This window comes from Melozone crissalis, unplaced genomic scaffold, assembly GCF_028551555.1.
Source record: "Melozone crissalis strain CALT ecotype California unplaced genomic scaffold, PUWL_Pcris_2 ptg000061l_1, whole genome shotgun sequence".
NCBI classification, from domain to species: Eukaryota; Metazoa; Chordata; class Aves; order Passeriformes; family Passerellidae; genus Melozone; species Melozone crissalis.
The window spans coordinates 11,752,200-11,768,959 of record NW_026535839.1 but is presented as its reverse complement, the minus strand read 5'-3'; the positions used below and the strand labels follow the sequence as shown (position 1 = coordinate 11,768,959).

At 36.8% G+C, this 16,760-nt stretch overlaps 1 protein-coding gene across 2 annotated transcripts in view; it reads right to left on the bottom strand.

Moving 5' to 3' along the window:
* Positions 1-976: 976 nt before the first annotated feature.
* GABRG2 (gamma-aminobutyric acid type A receptor subunit gamma2) overlaps positions 977-16,760 on the bottom strand; it is a 60,102-nt gene continuing 44,318 nt past the window's right edge. The window contains exons 7-10 of one of the 2 annotated variants that reach the window (XM_054287926.1): positions 7,915-8,067; positions 6,159-6,364; positions 4,411-4,434; positions 977-2,976 (exon numbers count right to left, since the gene is read on the bottom strand). In XM_054287926.1, the coding sequence (XP_054143901.1) occupies positions 2,701-2,976; positions 4,411-4,434; positions 6,159-6,364; positions 7,915-8,067 (659 nt within the window). In that variant the 3' untranslated portion in view covers positions 977-2,700. The remainder of the gene's footprint in view (positions 2,977-4,410; positions 4,435-6,158; positions 6,365-7,914; positions 8,068-16,760) is intronic. The other variant, XM_054287927.1, reaches the window with a different exon arrangement.

Here is a 16,760-nt window from a genome sequence, read left to right as displayed (position 1 = left end):
GGGAATTACATGTTTTTTCATGAACAATCCTTTTGAATTTCCCCCATTCTCCCCAGAAGGAAAAGACAAATCCCCTCAGTAAGTGTGGCAGGAGGGAGGTTTTTCACTGATTGGGGTCTCATTTCCTGTACTTTGTGTCATGATACACAGTGAGAAAAGTTTGTTCACCTCCTTAGGGCAGATGTGGCACACTTTTCCAGTTTGCGTGATTTGCATTATTTAGGTGGGGATGTATAATTGTTAACTCCTCCCTTGCTGGAAGGAGAAGGCAAACATGCACAAGTGAGGGATTGTACCATTTGTTCATCATTATTGCATCTGATTCATCAGTACTGCAGGTTCTCTTAGGCACAGCTAACCTGTGAACTAGGCTGAGCTAGGGTAAAGTGCTTAGAGTCACGTTAATTCCACAGATCATGACAAAAATAATGTGTATGTTAACCAAAATGCACTTGGACTGAGGGCATTAAAGAACTGGTTTGTTACATAGTGATTATCTGTAAAACCTATATGGGAGCAGGGGAAAATTGAAATTTTAAATATGTAGCATTAGTCGCTCTTATTAATTACAAGAAAATAAACAGTTCTTAAATCACTGACTACTGGGGAAAAAAAAAAATTTGAGATCAGTCTATCAGCCTGGTACCAGTTAAAACACCTTCCTATATGAAAGGTGATTGGCACTCATTCAGTTAGTGGAAACTCTCTAAGTAGATAAAGGAAAGTTTTTTCTCTTTGGAGTACTTCCAATTCTGTAATTTCTATTTGTTTTTTTTTATTATAATAAGATAACCTTCAAAAGAGCTAGCCTCCATTCTTTAAACTTATATGTGAGCCATTTGACTACAAAATGAGACAATGCAGAAGGTTATAAGGATTATAATCATTTATATTTAGGCAGCTGATGAATTCAACTGGTCAAGCAGTCTAATTCTTAAATCATGCTTTTAACAAACTCATCACAGAAAAACTGGAGTTGAGTGCAGTAGTTTTATTGAAAAAGTCCACAGGTGTGTGCAATTCCTTTATTAAAATGTTTTCAAATACATTGGACTAGGAGCAATTGATGATCAAGAGATATTCCTTTTTTATACATTTTTATTTCCAAAACTATACAGACATTGGAAAACTTTCCTTTTCCTCCGTTTCAATTAATAATAATTCTGTAGTGATAAGCTATAGGTCTCCCTTTTCAAGCTGCAAGCCCACTTTTCTGGAGGTGGTATTTTGCATCTTTGACAAATTAAAAAAGAAAAAAAACAAACCATCAGTCATATTTACATGTGCTTAAGGTTGCATAATTGAGCATCATACAGGTTCTGAAAACCAGTGGCTTTCAGGATTCACCCAGGTGTGTTGAAGGATTTAAATACATACATAACTGCATACATGTGATTTAGTAGCCGAGACACCTTCTGTTCCCTTTTGTTTTTGAGGCTGTTCATAAGTTCTGTGCTAGCCATGGTAAAGATTTGTTTTAGTAAAGGTACTCGCTGAGTGAAAGCAGCACTGACAACAACTATTGCTGATCAAGGACATGAATGGGCAGAGAATTGTGTGTGTATATACAATAGAAGGACTAATGTTTCAAAATTAACTTGAAGCTCTTATGTAAAAATAACATCTAGAATAAAAGCTATTTCCTGTACTGAATTAAAGAATAAAAGACCCCCACAAACATTTGAGTAAGGAAAAACGTGGACCTCCACATGGGAAAAGAACAATAGAAGCACATGGATTAAATTCGGAAGCTGATCTTGCAATGTATAATTACTGGAGATTCAGTTGAAATATAGCAACATTAACAATGGGAAATGAAGGCTACAACTGCAGAGGACACATACATTACACTTTATGAGCTATTATATTGGCCAAACAGATTTGTCTATATGTTATTTAGTTGAATCCTTAAGGCTTCTCTAATATCTTGCATGACAGTGCTGTCTGCTTGGATCTTCCATGCATGAGGGAGAGGGGCAAGTCTTCAAGAAAAAAGAAAATTAGGTTTGTCCACATTGCAATTACAATAGCACATCCAGAGACACAAAATAAAAGACAAAACTTTATAGTACCTTTTTTCATTTATTTTGGCCCCCAAAAGATGCATGCACTAGGTTAATGTACTATAAGGTATTGAAATATTTACAGCATTGTACATGTGCTCTTAAAGGGATGGCAAAGGGAAAGGTCTGTTTTCATCTTGGTGGGAGTAGAAGTTAATTTTCCTAGCTTAATAATACCTATTCAATGTGAGAGATGACTCTTCCAAAAAGAAAAGCCCACAGAGAATAAAGCTATAGCATAATTATAGCCAATGTTAACAAACTGTACAGCGCTTTACCTGGGAATTCTCCTCTCTCTCACTCCTGTTTGGAATCCCAGTATCAACCATTAAGTGTTGTTGCTCTGCTCCTCTTGTCTTGTCTGCCCTGTTTCTCTCTATTCCAGCAGGTATAGGTGTATATTACCTATCAACATGATTTTATATTTAAATTATTTTGGCGTGTGGAATGGACATGTAATTCACAGTAAGCTGATGGCAATTTTTGGACAGATGATATGACTGATATTTACGGGATTATGGCACTAAAGAATTCAGATCACTATAAAGCGCATCATAAATACTTCAAGTGGATTTAGGAAACCATCTCTCTAAGAAATTCAGTGAGTAAGGCTGATATCACTGATTTCCTACTGCTTTTAAAGGTACAGATATGATACCCAATAGACCAGGTTGAACAAGCAGAAGGCAGTTGGGAAGAAGATGCGGGCGTAGGAGTCCATTTTGGCGATGCGGATGTGTATTCTGCCGTGCCGCCACGCGCCCGTCCGACAATCCTCAAAGCAGCAAAAAAAACTGGCACAGTCCTTGCCATCGAGACACTCATAGCCATACTCCTCATCCCTTTCTTGGAGGTGTGTAGCATTGTTCATTTGAATTGTAGCTGATCGGGGGCGGATGTCAATAGTAGGTGCCTAAGGTGGAGTAGCAAAAGAAGAAAAAAGATGGTAGAGGGAGAAACTTTGTTATTATCATCAGAAAAACCTAGGGGGATGATGGTCAACATGTGCATGATGGTTCTAGGGGAGGTACATGGGAAATTGCTGAGGTGTTCTAGTGGCAAAATTACCTTGAGCTTATTAAAAGCAGTTGCATCATACCCTTTAGAGGAAAGCAGCACAAACCAATCTAAAGTTAACAGCTATGGGAAATCAGCTTCAAAGCTAAACTGACTAAACATGACAGGTTAAATGAAATATCCAGGAATGTAATTGATGGTATTTTGAGTTTTTGTTTTATAGTTTATATAGCTGCTTGATATCTGAAGGCAATTTGTGTATTGCACATGAAAGGAGCTGAATCAATTGGAAATGCAGGATTTTAAAAGGGGTGGTTCATGTTGAGAAAAAATATGTATACCCAGGAAAAAGGCAAAACCTAGGTTTTTTTTGAAGATTAGGAGAATCTCTGTAAGACTCTCCAATTATTTGAATATTTGCAGCTCACCACCTACTAATGTTCACCAACTAGAAGGTTCAATATGTTCTGAATTTTATATAGTAGCTGTACATGTATATATACATACATATAATTAGAATGAATTAAGCAAGTTAAGCATTTAAAATGCGTTCACTGCTTGAATGCTGGGATGATAAGCATTGAAATTTCATGCTGATAGTTATTAGTGAAACATAACAATTCCATTCCATAAGTATGGAAATTCAATGTCATTTATTTTATGTGGTTTCTTCCCCCCCCGCCTCCCCACACCCTTTTTAATTTTTTTTAAATAAAATCTCTGCATTTCTGAGTGGAGATAAGGTTTCAGTATGGAACACAACTAGATATATTAGGTAATTTTCTAAGTGTGTAGATCCAGTGACAACATTAAAAATCTATATGCATCTTAAACCCTTTCAAAACTCTGACTTTTTTTTGCACAATGAACAGCATTTGAGTAATTGATAGTGACATTGAGTTTTTTTCAAGTCAACATCAAAACAGCTTTGGTTTTATAATTAGGAGTGAAATCACAAAGGTTGAAAATCCAGGGTCAGAGCTGAGTTCTAAAAGGGTGTATTGCTGGTTTTAGGCTAGCTGATGCTATTGGATCCCATGGCAAATTGAGAGAGAGGAGCAGAAATGTTTGAAACTCTCTTAATTCATGTGATCCAATCATGTTGGTCACTCCTGAACTTAGGTAAGTTCAGAACCATGGTGGTATTTGGGCTGCTGAATCAACTCTACAAATTGTTTAGCAATTTGTAACCATTCTACTTAATTAGGAAGTAGCTTGAATAGTTTTCTCATTAATTAAAAGACTAGACAAAACACCACTCTCATCTAAGCTCTACTAGTTAAATTCAGCAGTCGCATGCAGTGAATTTCCATTCCAAAAAACATTATACCTTGAAGGAAAACATCCGAAGAAGCTTTCATTTTGTAGACAGAAAAGAGAATCAGAGGGTTTTGTTTTAAATTAAAGAAAGGAAAGAAAGAGACAAAAATAATGAAATTAAAAATATGTTTCTAAAACATGGTAAGTCAAAAATAACTAAATTTATAAAGAGATTGGGATTATAGCAATTGAAACAACTATCTGCAACATAAAATCCCCCACATTTTCAACTTGTCACTGTGTTGTTTACATCTGGGCCAAAGACATAAGATATCAAACTCCTGTTAGATTTTCATATCCTGAGGGAATTCTAGTCTTTTATGAACTGTTTTGAAAGAGACCATTCACAGTTTATGGAAGCACCTTTTGGAAAGAAGTCCTTTTACCTGCAGACTGTGCCCTGAACACTACTTTTATGGTTTTTAGACTCTGTGATTAGGATTTTGGCAAGCATTTTTAGTTCTGTTTCTTCCCAGATGCTCACAGATAGGCAATGTAAAAAACAAGTGTTTCCTCCTCATGTGAATGCCTTAAAGTGAAACAATTAAATCTGAGGTACATCTAGTTTTGGTTCTTTTGGTCCTGACTGCATAAGACACACAGATGCTTTTATTTCCGTCTAAAACAGGACACATCACTTGATCGTTTTACTTTTTTTTACAGTCCACCTCTCAGCAGCTTTTAAACTTGAAATTACAGGAATAGTATGTAGCGAAAGATTCCTTAACTGTTATTTTTTTCTATATCCATTTTTGTGATATATTTTAAAACTAAAAGAGAATATTTTCAGACGTCCTTGAATATGTTAGTAGAGCGAATAAAAATTACTTTATTCTTTGTTAGATGCCTGAAATGGAGATGAAAACACTCTTTATTAATTAAAGCATTTTTCCTTCATGTTTTTCACTTTTTCTTCCTTTGGCTGGTTTAAGGTTGTTTTTTTTTTTTAATTTGGTTTTTTGGGGCGTTTTTGTTTTATGGAGGTGTTTGGATTTGGGGGTTGTTGTTGCTTTTTTGGTGTTTGGGCTAAACAATGATTAGGCTAAATGTTTTAGAGATTCTAGACAACACAAGGAGAAATCTGTCCTGGACAAAATAAGCATCAAATTCTTTCCCTGTCTGGGCAAAAGCCCAAGTTGCTACTGAGGGTGTTCCCAGGATTTTTTTACTGTTGTCATTTTATGCATTTTTTTTTTACTATTGGGTAGCATATATCCATAAGTATCATTATAAACTACTGCAAAATCACTGTCTAAGGCAGAGAAGTAGGCAAATAAGGTAAGAAATATACAAAAAAAGAATTTAAGGAAACAATGGAAAGGAAACAGATGCTAAGGGGAAGTTGGAGAAAGCATACCAAAGTTTGAATATAAAAATTTAACTGTGGTCCTGATAACAAGGCAGTCATGTCAATATTGTTAATGGCATAGAATATTGCTAATACTAATGCAGAGAAACTGAGATATTTTCTATAAAGAGATCTCTATATAGCATAAATAATGCCTTTGGTAGTTGTGGTTTGCAGAACACTTTGGTTGAAAAGATCATTATCCTAAAAAATTAGTTCTGGCATCCAGAAAGCTGTAATATATGAGCTTTTGATTCTCAAAGAGAACTTTTGCATTCCTATTGTCGCAAAGGATGGGAATATAGGTAATAGAAAAGTATGGAAAATACGGACAGTTATTAAAAGGGATTTAAATGCTCTTTCAGAAAAACTAATTAACTTTTAGGCCTTGCTGGTAAAAAGATACGTACTGGGTTTTTCTTCTTTTTGTCTTTATCCTTGCTTGGCTTTCTGTTGCTGACAAAGTAATGCAAAGTTCCATATTCCACCAGTGCAGAGAACACAAAAATAAAGCAGACTGACACAAAAAGATCCATGGCTGTCACGTAGGAGACCTTGGGAAGAGATTTACGAGCAATTGTACTTAGGGTGGTCATTGTCAGGACTGTTGTAATTCCTGGTAAATGGATAGAAAAAAACAGAAATAACATTACTTCAAGTAGAAAACTGATTTTGCCAGTTATCTCTCTGAGATTGGTTTTGAAGTGTGCCTGGAGTTCAAACACACAGCAAAGGTATTCAGTAGCGCATTCTAGCAGTGAAATGCCAGTTCAGTTGGAGCTCAGAGGATTAACAGGGGTAATTGACATTTTTGCATGGTCACTGCCAGTGCTGCTCTGTAGAGTACTTTGGTTAGATGAATTCTAAGAAATTTAATTTAAGGTTTTGGTTTTGTAGTTTACTTCTGGGGAGTTTTTATTTTTATTGAAAATTGAAGTTCTGGGTTTATATGCTCAAATGCTTAAACAGAGCGAGAGACAGATGTACAAAAGAGAAGTACTGTGTCATGCCTCACCATTCCTTCCCTTTCAGAACATTATTGCATGTACTGTGATGTGAAAAATGTTAAAAATTCATCAGAAGAGTTAAACTCTACCAAATTTTTTATTGCACTGTTGTTTTTTTTTTTTTCTTACTGGTGCAAATGGATTAATTCTCAACAGAGTGACATCTGTTTTGTGTATCTAGGTAAAATTTAAACTAATAGCTGAATGCCTTTATTAATTTTGTACTTCTTTAAAGCAGATTTTATAACCTCTTTCAAAGAGGATATGAAGAAACCAATAACATGCTTAAAGCTTTTTTCTGTGGAAGCTATTGGTCCTCTGTTATGTTCCTTCTAGGGAGTCTGAAATGAAAATTGTGTACTCTATTTTACACTCCAGTGCTCTGTGTTGTGGTTCTGTGAAGAAATGAAAATGCAGAGGGAAAAACTGAAATAAATTCTTACTTGTGTGGATTTAATGTAGAAGTAGAAAATGTGTTAAACTTTCTCTAGCTGAATGTTTCTGCTTTGTTATTTCTTACTGTTTCAGCTGCTTTGCACAAGCAAGATTAATTTGGTCTCTTAGTTTATTTGTGGAGCAGTTGCTAAATGTGTAGAAATTTCTAATTCTGATTAATTGCATGTCACATTTTCATGTATAAGGGTTTGGATACCACCAAATTCAGTTGATTTTTTTTTTGCCTGAAATCTATACTTGATTGTTCGTTTCTAAAATTGTCATGGTGCTACATTCTCCCCTTGTTAGCACTTGGACACACAGCCAGAAAGGTGGATTCCTTCTAGGCAATTATTTAATTTGTGTTGCCAGTCACCATGATATGGAAGTAGAACAAGTGAAACTAATGCACCCTGCCTCTAATCCAGCTGTGTGGCCCCATCTTCTTGATGTCCATAAAAATTGTCCATAAAAATTCTGCTGTAATCACAGAAAATGTGAAAGCTTTTATTGTTGACAGTCTGCAATAGTCAGAATCTGACATGGAAGAAAAGAAGACGTGCAAATATAGTTCAGTCTGTGTTATTCTTTGGAAATTACTGTATTCCTCTAAATGAGGAGAGTTTGTGTGAAGTTGTCTGTTCTCATATTTACAAACTGGTGATCTGCAGAAGTGTCAATTAAACATGATAATGCTTGAAGGAAACAGGAAAGATGAACTCACCCAGTGATGTTCTGGCTGGAACTGCATCCTTATTAATCCAGAAAGAGACCCAGGACAAGACAACAATAAGTGTGCAGGGAATGTAGGTCTGAATAGTGAAATAACCCATTCTCCTGCTCAGGTTAAAGAAGACAGACATGACTACATAGTCTCCTGTAAAGCAAAAGCAGAACAAATAGAATAATATGTTAAAAAGCCAACATAAAATTTGTAGGTAGCCGCTATGGCTTTCCTATTCCACATCTAGGGGGTGTGTGCATAAATATTAACCTGATTCACCAGATGTGCTGATGGCAAATACATACATCTTCAACACAGCTCTAGCTCCAGAACCAGTGGTTTTCCACACTAGGAAAATTAGCAGCTGTGCAGATTAACTCAGGACTAACCAAGTCATTCCTCATAAGCACACCTGCCTGGTATGCTCCCCTTGCAGCAGCCCAGGGTGTGGTGGGGGTCCAACCTTCCTCCAGTCTAGTGGCCCCATTACTGCGCTCCCAGCTCCACTCAAAAGTGTTGCATGCCTTCAGATGTACTTCCTAAATTCTTCATGTTCTTAACTATTCTTCAGGGCTATGCTGTGTCACTAATTCATTTTTTTATTTTCCTGCTGCTCTTCTGTTGTATTTTCTCCTTTAAAATTATTTGAACCCATATTTCCTAAGTGACCCCAAAAGCTGGGCTAGAAGTTTCTCAGGTGTATATAACATATCTTTCTTATTCAGTAGTTTGTGATTGTCTTTCCAGGTTCTCTTCCCCTCTCAAATTGTTAAGTAAATTCCATCTGGACTCAGGAACACAGCCAAGCTTCAGTTTTTGATGTGGCTTGGTTTTTGTTGTTTTAAATGGGTTTCTTGGTGTTTTTTGGTTGGTTTGTAGTTTTTGTGGGTTTTTCTGGTTTTGTTGGTTTTTGTTGTTGTCATCGTTGGTTTTAATTCTGGTTTTGTCCTAAACTAAAAAAACTCCAATTCTTATCTTTACTTCAGATTTCAGCACACCTGGGAAAAGTCTTGATTGCAAAGGAACTACAGAACTCCAGGGTACAAAGGCTTTATTGCAATTCAGTGAAATGCACCCAGAGAAGTCTCTAACGGAATCAGGATATGGTTTGCAAATATAGAGTGAGCTAGTTTTCCAACATTATCAAACAGTGGCTAATGCAAGTTCTGCTTAGATTAGTGCCTTTAGTTAGCATTGAGTTCCTTCTTTTCTGGAATTTAAATTTCTCCCAGAATAATCCCTTTGAACCTAACCACAGAAGAAACTTCAGAAATATTTTTCAACTGGTGCTTCTTTATTATTTTTTTTTAATTTGAATATCCATATTCCTGGGATTGACTGGATTTAGTTTAATTATATTATGTTATAATTAAACCAAAAAACATAAAGCACGCAAATTTTATATATGCAGTTTATAAGGTGGTACATCTGAATATGAGCAAACAAGTGTAATAAGTACAGTCTGATGATTCTCTTAGGTCACAGATAACTATACATTGTATGTGCATGTCCTTCATATACCAAAAAAGTCCAGCCAAACTATCAAAAACCAGCACTCATCAGCAGCACTGCAAAGCTGAAGCCATAAAATTACAGTATGACTCATTCTTCATCTCTCTGGATCATATATTAACTTCCTAAGGAGTGATTTTTTTTTTTTTTCAGTTTTTGGAATTATCCCTTTATTCATTCACCTTCATATATGCTATTAATAGCATTGCTATTTCAATTTTTATTCTGCTATGATATGGCAGAGTCACTTTAAGCAGTAGCTGTTTTACTTCCATGCAAACATTTTTAATGAGAAGGATTTTGTGCTCAATATTATTATATCAATTTAATAGGACAAAGAATTTCCAGAAGTAAGAGATTAAATATAAACCCAAATAAAGATTAGAAGAGAAAAAGGTACAAAAGACCCAGAATTGAAGTTTAGGAATTAGATGTTTTATTGCTCTTCTTGATTCTTTGTATGAGGTTTCAACTGCTATGCATCTTTTGGAGTAGAGGAGTGAGGTACCAGATGCCAGGCACCTATGTGCTCCTTATTTTTTGCCTATTCTTGCACAGGTCTTTTTGCCCAGCTGTTTGGCACCTGTAGTCCTTGTGCCTTGTACTCAAAGGAACAGAAAATATCAGACTTCAGTATACAAGCCACAACTTTCCTATAGGTATTAGAGTTAAATCCAAAACTCAGTATCTGTGCTGAGAAGAGCTAAATAGAGATGGACCAAGGCACAGTGCAAGCCCTCCCTCACACACTGTCCTTGTTCAACAGCTGGGTGTGCAACCCCAGCCCAGGGTGCTGTGGATAACATATGAATGTGCATCTGTGTGTGTAGAGAGAGAGTCCTTAGTCCTTCTAATTTATAGACTATTTCCAAATACTTCTGGTTTTTTGTTTGGTTTTAGTGGTGATCCCCTGGTGTCAATGGAGACTTGTCTGGTTTTTCCCTTAACCCGAGGAATGCTCTTTATACAGTTAACTATTACAATTATGTTTTTACAATATTCTATGCATTATTTTAAATTTTTTTTGTTACTGTTCATAGCATAATCCATAAGACCTTTTAAAACATAACCCAAATTGGCCAAAGGGATATTCCACACCCTGGGATGTCTTGCCCAATAGATGAGCTGGGGCAGTGGGCTGGGCATATCAGTCTTTGGTAGTGACCAGCTGCCTTGGGTTCTGTCACTTCCTCCCCTTATTGTTGCAATTATAACTAGTGTTATTTACATATTTCTAATAATAGTAACATTTGGTTTTAATTATTAAGTTTTTTCTGTCTCAGCCTGTGAGGTTTACGTTTTGTTTCTGATTCTCCTCCCCACTGGGGAGGGGTGGTGAGTGGGCAGTGGGTGAAAAGCCACATGTACTCAATTGCCAGCCAGGGAAAACTGTGACAATAATGAGATAAGGAAAAGAGGACTAAGTGGTGCAATGCTCCAGAGAAGTATCTTGCTGGGATTGCCAAGTTTACTTAAGTGATGTTGGAACAATATAACAGCAGGTCTTCTGAGATTTTAAATTAAAAAAGAACTCTGAACATACAAAATAATGCAAGACCTGAGATGTGAGGTTTAGGACTCAGTCTCAGTTGTCACAACACATACATCCAAAACGTCAAATGCATTAAGTCCCCTGTGGAACATAGACTTGACAGTGCTTTGCTTTAATCACACCTTTCTTGATGGCATCTTGCCCCAGCCCTGTTTTTATCCAGATTTGGTTTATTTTCTGGCTCTATTCATGCGCTTCTCAGCTCTTTAGCTGAGACCAGCTTAAATACTCAGTTATTTTCAGATTATCTCTGTGCCTCAGGTGATTTTTCACTCCTGGTGTGATGCCTGCATGAAGCTGTCAAACTAAGACATTAGTTTAGTAAAAAATGGCTAGACTTATCTTCAGCACAACGTCATTTATTAGTCCTCACTTGGCAAATTTATAATCTTTTCATTATTACTTCATTCTCTCTCTCTGAGCTCTGTGTCTTGTTTGTCCAATATTGTCGGCTGCAGCAAGAAAGCTTCTCAGACTGACAGATTGCTGTTTGGAGCACTAATACACTTCTGGAGTTTTCTAGAAATGAATGAGAGTGCAACCTGACAGTGTCTTTGTAAGCCGACATAATTCAACATCTGGCATCGTAATCAGAAGATTTTGGATTATTTAGCCATTCACCAGAGACCTTACATTCCTATTGTCCATTCTGAGGTATATTTCTATTACATGTGTCTAGAAAATAACACCTCCATAATTTTCAACTTTTAAAGAGATACAAAAATTCCCTGGAAAAAATAATCTTATTACACTGAGGAGCATAATAACTGATCCCTTATATATTTACAGTCTTCTTTTCTTTCTCTGAATGTACACATTTCTCCTATTCCTTTGTAGGGATCTGTGCTTGTATCTGCGTATAGACATAGTCTTCATCTGAAGACACAAAAGCAAGTTAACCAGTTTCTTCATGGAAAGGACAATGACATATATTTAATGACATGTATTTAAACCAGAATGCACTTCCTCAGGAAAATGATTTCCAGGTCATATTTATCCTCATGTATAAATGCTCATATCATATTTTCTACTAAGTGCATTTTTTTTTTCCAATCGTATTTGGAAGATCAAGAGATGCAGAGCAGTGTTCTGACTTGAGACACAGCATCTTCATGCTGCCACACTGAATGGGGAATTGAATATTTCTCTTGGGGAGCACAGAGGAAGTACATGAACCTTAAGTTGTTTCCAGAGTAGGAGATAATTTGAAAATTAGGTTAATGCATCAGTATTCAGTGCTTGTGACCTTAGTAAACCGTTGCAGGAGGTTTTATTTCTGACAGACCTGTTCCATCCTAATTTACACAGCCTCATACCAGTTTGTATGAACTTTGGAAATTGTGGTCCTCCTCCTAACCCACGCTTGTGTGACATAGTGATTTGAATACCAGGATTCTGTTCTGCAGCAGGGGAAGTGAATTCCTGATGTGAGGCACCATCTGTGCACATGTGCTGGCCTAGGTCCCAAAGGTTCAATAGAAGGAATTAGTCGTGCCAGGAAGCACAGCCTGGGGGAATGTACACTGTGCTTAAGTGATTTAATCAGCTCACTGGGTGTGATCCTTCATTGCTCCCTGGTTGAAAAGTCGTTTATACCTGTGCAAAGTGAATGGGGAATTACACCCATTAGTGCTCTCTTTATGCGTGTTTAAGTGACTGGGCAAAGTGTAAGGTACTGTGGGAAAAAGCCTCTAATTTGTACTCAGAAGTGATTTGGTAGCTAGTGCAAATGCAAGAGAAAAGAACACCTTTATAACACCACAAGTAATTGGTGTCTTAATTATAGTTCAGGTAGCAGCACTTAGAGCTAAGACTGTCTCACACTTAGTATTATGAGATTCCTTCTCTTACTTAAAATACTGCTGGATTTAAATTATTGTAAGAACTGCAATATTGAAAGAGCTTCAAAAATCATATATTGGCCACACAGTTATATGTGTTAGTTCAGTTTATTCTCAGATAGTTGTTGACTGGGGAAAACTCAGTGTTTCATTTCTGTTAAGGATATGGAGTTTTGAACAGGGAAATTGAATTAGGTGAAGGGCTGGCCTTGTTATGGGTTTACACTATTAAGCCATTCATGGCTAACTTAAAAGCTTTGGAAAACAGTGAATGTGTGCATAGGCATGTCCATATGGGTAAGGTTTGTGAGCTCATAAGACTTTATTTCTCTCTGTTTCTTACAGAGCTACACACTGCTCTGAATAGCACCACAGAAACAGAGGGAAGGTACAAGTGGCACTCTTCTCAAACTGTGTTTGTTCCTTTATATGTTCCACTATCTAAAAATCTCCAGAATTTCTCTGTGCTGCTGAGAGTTTACAGCACATGAACTCATCACCTCATGCTGACTCCAGGGTGCCAGGAGTTTGATTGTGGAGATCTTCTCCCCAAGTAATGTCAAGTCTTCTATCCCAGGGTCTGAACAGGGTTTTCTTCAAGTGTTTAGTTACCTTAAATGTTTTTGTCAATGTTTAGTAGTATAAAAATCAATGTCTGTTTCAGTAATTCTGATAATATTTATAATGTAGGGCTTTTTGTGTTTAAAATTTTAAAATATGTGGAGAAAACAAATTATGTAGGAGAACATTGGTAGTGAATTAATAATTGCCAGCAAAAGCTACCAAGAACCTTAATTACATCCTTTTAAAATCTGAAGTTTTTCTCCACTACGTGAACTTGTTCAACTGCCAAAAAAAAAGTCAGATAGAAGAGTAATGCACTATCCAGACTGTCCCAGGATTTTAGCCATCATTTGCTCCTTAAGAACAGATCAAATTACTAAAAACTAGGATTGACAAGGTTACAAATTATACGGTATGTAATAGGCACAGTTTTGTATGTGCAGCAAATAGCAACCAGCTGGTTCCTGCAGACAGAGATGCATCCACTGTCCAGATTCCCAATGGGCTTTTAACCCCCAAATTTACACAGAAATCATACAGAGAGGAGCAAGCACTTTTTCCAATATTTCTTTAAAGGGACATGTGAAAATAGAGATAGAAATTGAACCTTTTCTCAAAATTATTTCATATAAACAACTATATAAATAAATGGCATGCTTCTAAATGGGAAACCCTATCCAGTTCACCTTTCTGGATGGAGTATACATAGGGGAAAAAGCAAAAACAAAACCTCGTGCCACAGGAGGGCACTGTCACCTCAGAATAGAAATGAGAAAAGCTTGCAAGTCTGCCAGTGGAAAACCAAATTTTAAAAATTTCTAATTATTCTTGCCATTGAATTTTTATACAAATACTGAAATGGCACAATTGACTTGTGTGGGACTGGTATTAGAGGAGCAGTTTTAAAGACTAAACCAAGTCTTGTGTGATAGAAATATCCCCAAAGTAGCATCACCTTTGTGCTACAAGTAATGAATATAAACTGAATCAATTGTTAATGAAGAACAACTGTGGCAGCAGAATTTATCTTCTTTTCCTCATAAATAGCTAATAGATACATCCTTGTTCTCTCTCTCCTTTGCTGTCGGCATGGCCAGCAGTCTGCTTTTCTATTAGGCAGAAAACACAGCTATAGTGCTCTTGGTTTATTTTAAAAGGAACGGTAAATGGTAGTTTGATGGAATAGATGTGTTTCCTTGGGTTTAGTCATGGTACCTGGAAATACCATTAAAACAGTTGTGCATGGTGTCTATGAACATCCCCTGTAGGAGTTTCTAAATCTCTCTAGGTCTTAAAAAGTTGCTGGATTAGTACAGACTATGAAAATAATAGTAAATGGGACCAAAAGGATTAAAAATGCATCCTTCATCAAAGAGTTAGGTGTGCTGCCATTTTTAGACAGATATTCTGCAAAAAAGAAGATATCTAATTGGTAAACTTGTGGGTCACTTCTTGTAAAGCAGCTGATTTCCTTCCCATAGTGTGCCCTCCTGGCATGCCGGAGGGCAGCAAGGTTATCCAAAAGCTGCTGCAAGTAGAGAGAAAATGAAGGAAAAAGAAAAGAATGTAGACAAAGCCTTTTGTCTTTCATGTCAAATCAGGTGGTGGTGCCAGAGCTCTGGTGTTTGCTCTGCTCAGCAGTGGCTGAGGCAGATCCCTGCCCCCAGAAAAGGCAGGAAAAGCAGAGAATGGGAGTCAGGAATCAGACCTCCCTGCCAGATCAAGCAAGTATCAGACTGTGGATTACATTTTACAGTGCAGCTCTAATCTAGGATGAAAAAATCACATAAATAGCTTTAGATTGGTATTAGGATTTGTCCTGATGAACCTTCATTTGGTTTTTGTGCCCATCTCTTTTCTTGCCCTGACAGGGTCTATATTTGGAGTTCTGCTGGCATTTACTTTCTTGGTGAGGGTACTGAGTCAGCCTGCAAATAGAGTTCAGTGGGATGTCTTAGACTGCTACAGTGGCATAAAGAAAACATGAGATTTGTTCTAAACACAGTTTTCCATGAGGATTCAGATATAACCTGTTCCAATAATAATCTTGTGTGAAACCTCAAGTGACCTAATTTTTTTTCCTTTTCCAACAGATCAAAAAGTTCATAAGTCTGTCAAGTTCAGTACCAATGTCCTTCTAAAACTGGTCTTTTTTCACATGGAAAAATTATATTCTCTCTTACAGTTTTTTTACAATGTTTTTACATCTATGGCACAAAAATAATTTTGGCTGAAATATTTGATCACTGGGCACATGAATTCATTTTCTAAAAGACAGGACAGAAATTTGATCACAGTATCAATCATGTGCTGATACGTATGAGATTTATTTGTTGCCACAGCCAGAAATGAGAAGTCTGGGGAAAAGGTAAAATCAGAGGGAGCACTGTTCCCCAATATCTCCTTATCTCATTCTTTGCCAAATGCCCTTTTATTGGTTCTGTCCTTCACAGCTTCTTGTTCTTTCATTGACAGATTTTTAGACTGCATAAGAGCCAGAGAGTTAAAAAAACTTGAGTCTCTTCCTTTCCAAAAATGCTCAGTAATCTCTTCCCTCTGAGGTTTAGCTGCAAAATACTACTAATTGTGTTATAGAGAAGTCATGATGTGAAGTGAAATAAAATGGTGTAAATATTTAGCCTTTAGGACAAGGAAAGAAAATAGGCCATGGCATTGCAGTATTTGCTTTTAACAGACTTGCACATGGAATCAGTGCCATTCCCTACCTGACTCCTGGCATTACATAAAAATGGGGTGAGCCATGGTCATTGCTGGCACAATGTTCAACTGTACTGAGCGATTTCCCCAAAAAATCTAATAATAGAAATTCTTAATATCCATTTCTAAGCTGTGATTATAGTTTGATTATGCAATGAGGTAAAACAATGCTAAGATTTTGACAAAGCTTGCACAGTAGTCCATTTATATAAGATTATCTCTGGGATTCAGATAGCTGGAAGCCTGGTTTTCAATTTACATTCCAAGGGATGAATGCTAACTGCATTGCACAGCTGGATGGAGGGCAGGAGATGAGAGGAGATCTGCTCTTTTTTTTGGTGCAATTTTTAAAAAGAGAGGCAGTAAGGTGCATGTCTGTGTGTTAATGTCTGACATTAAACACCTTGATTTCCTGTGGGAGCAGGCAGAAGAGAGCTGCAATTAGTTTATGTTTGTGAAATGACAATCCCAGCAGATGAAACTTCTGCAAAATGAGATGAATCATTACACTCATCCAAGCAAACGAAATTTCTTTATGTATGACATGACTTTCTGCCTAACAGTTCTGGATTTTGTTTGGTCCTTGGCCACTCATTCCACTTGAAATGCTCTTTTCTCAGTTCATTTGACAGAATGTGTTCCATTTCTCATTAGTTTCT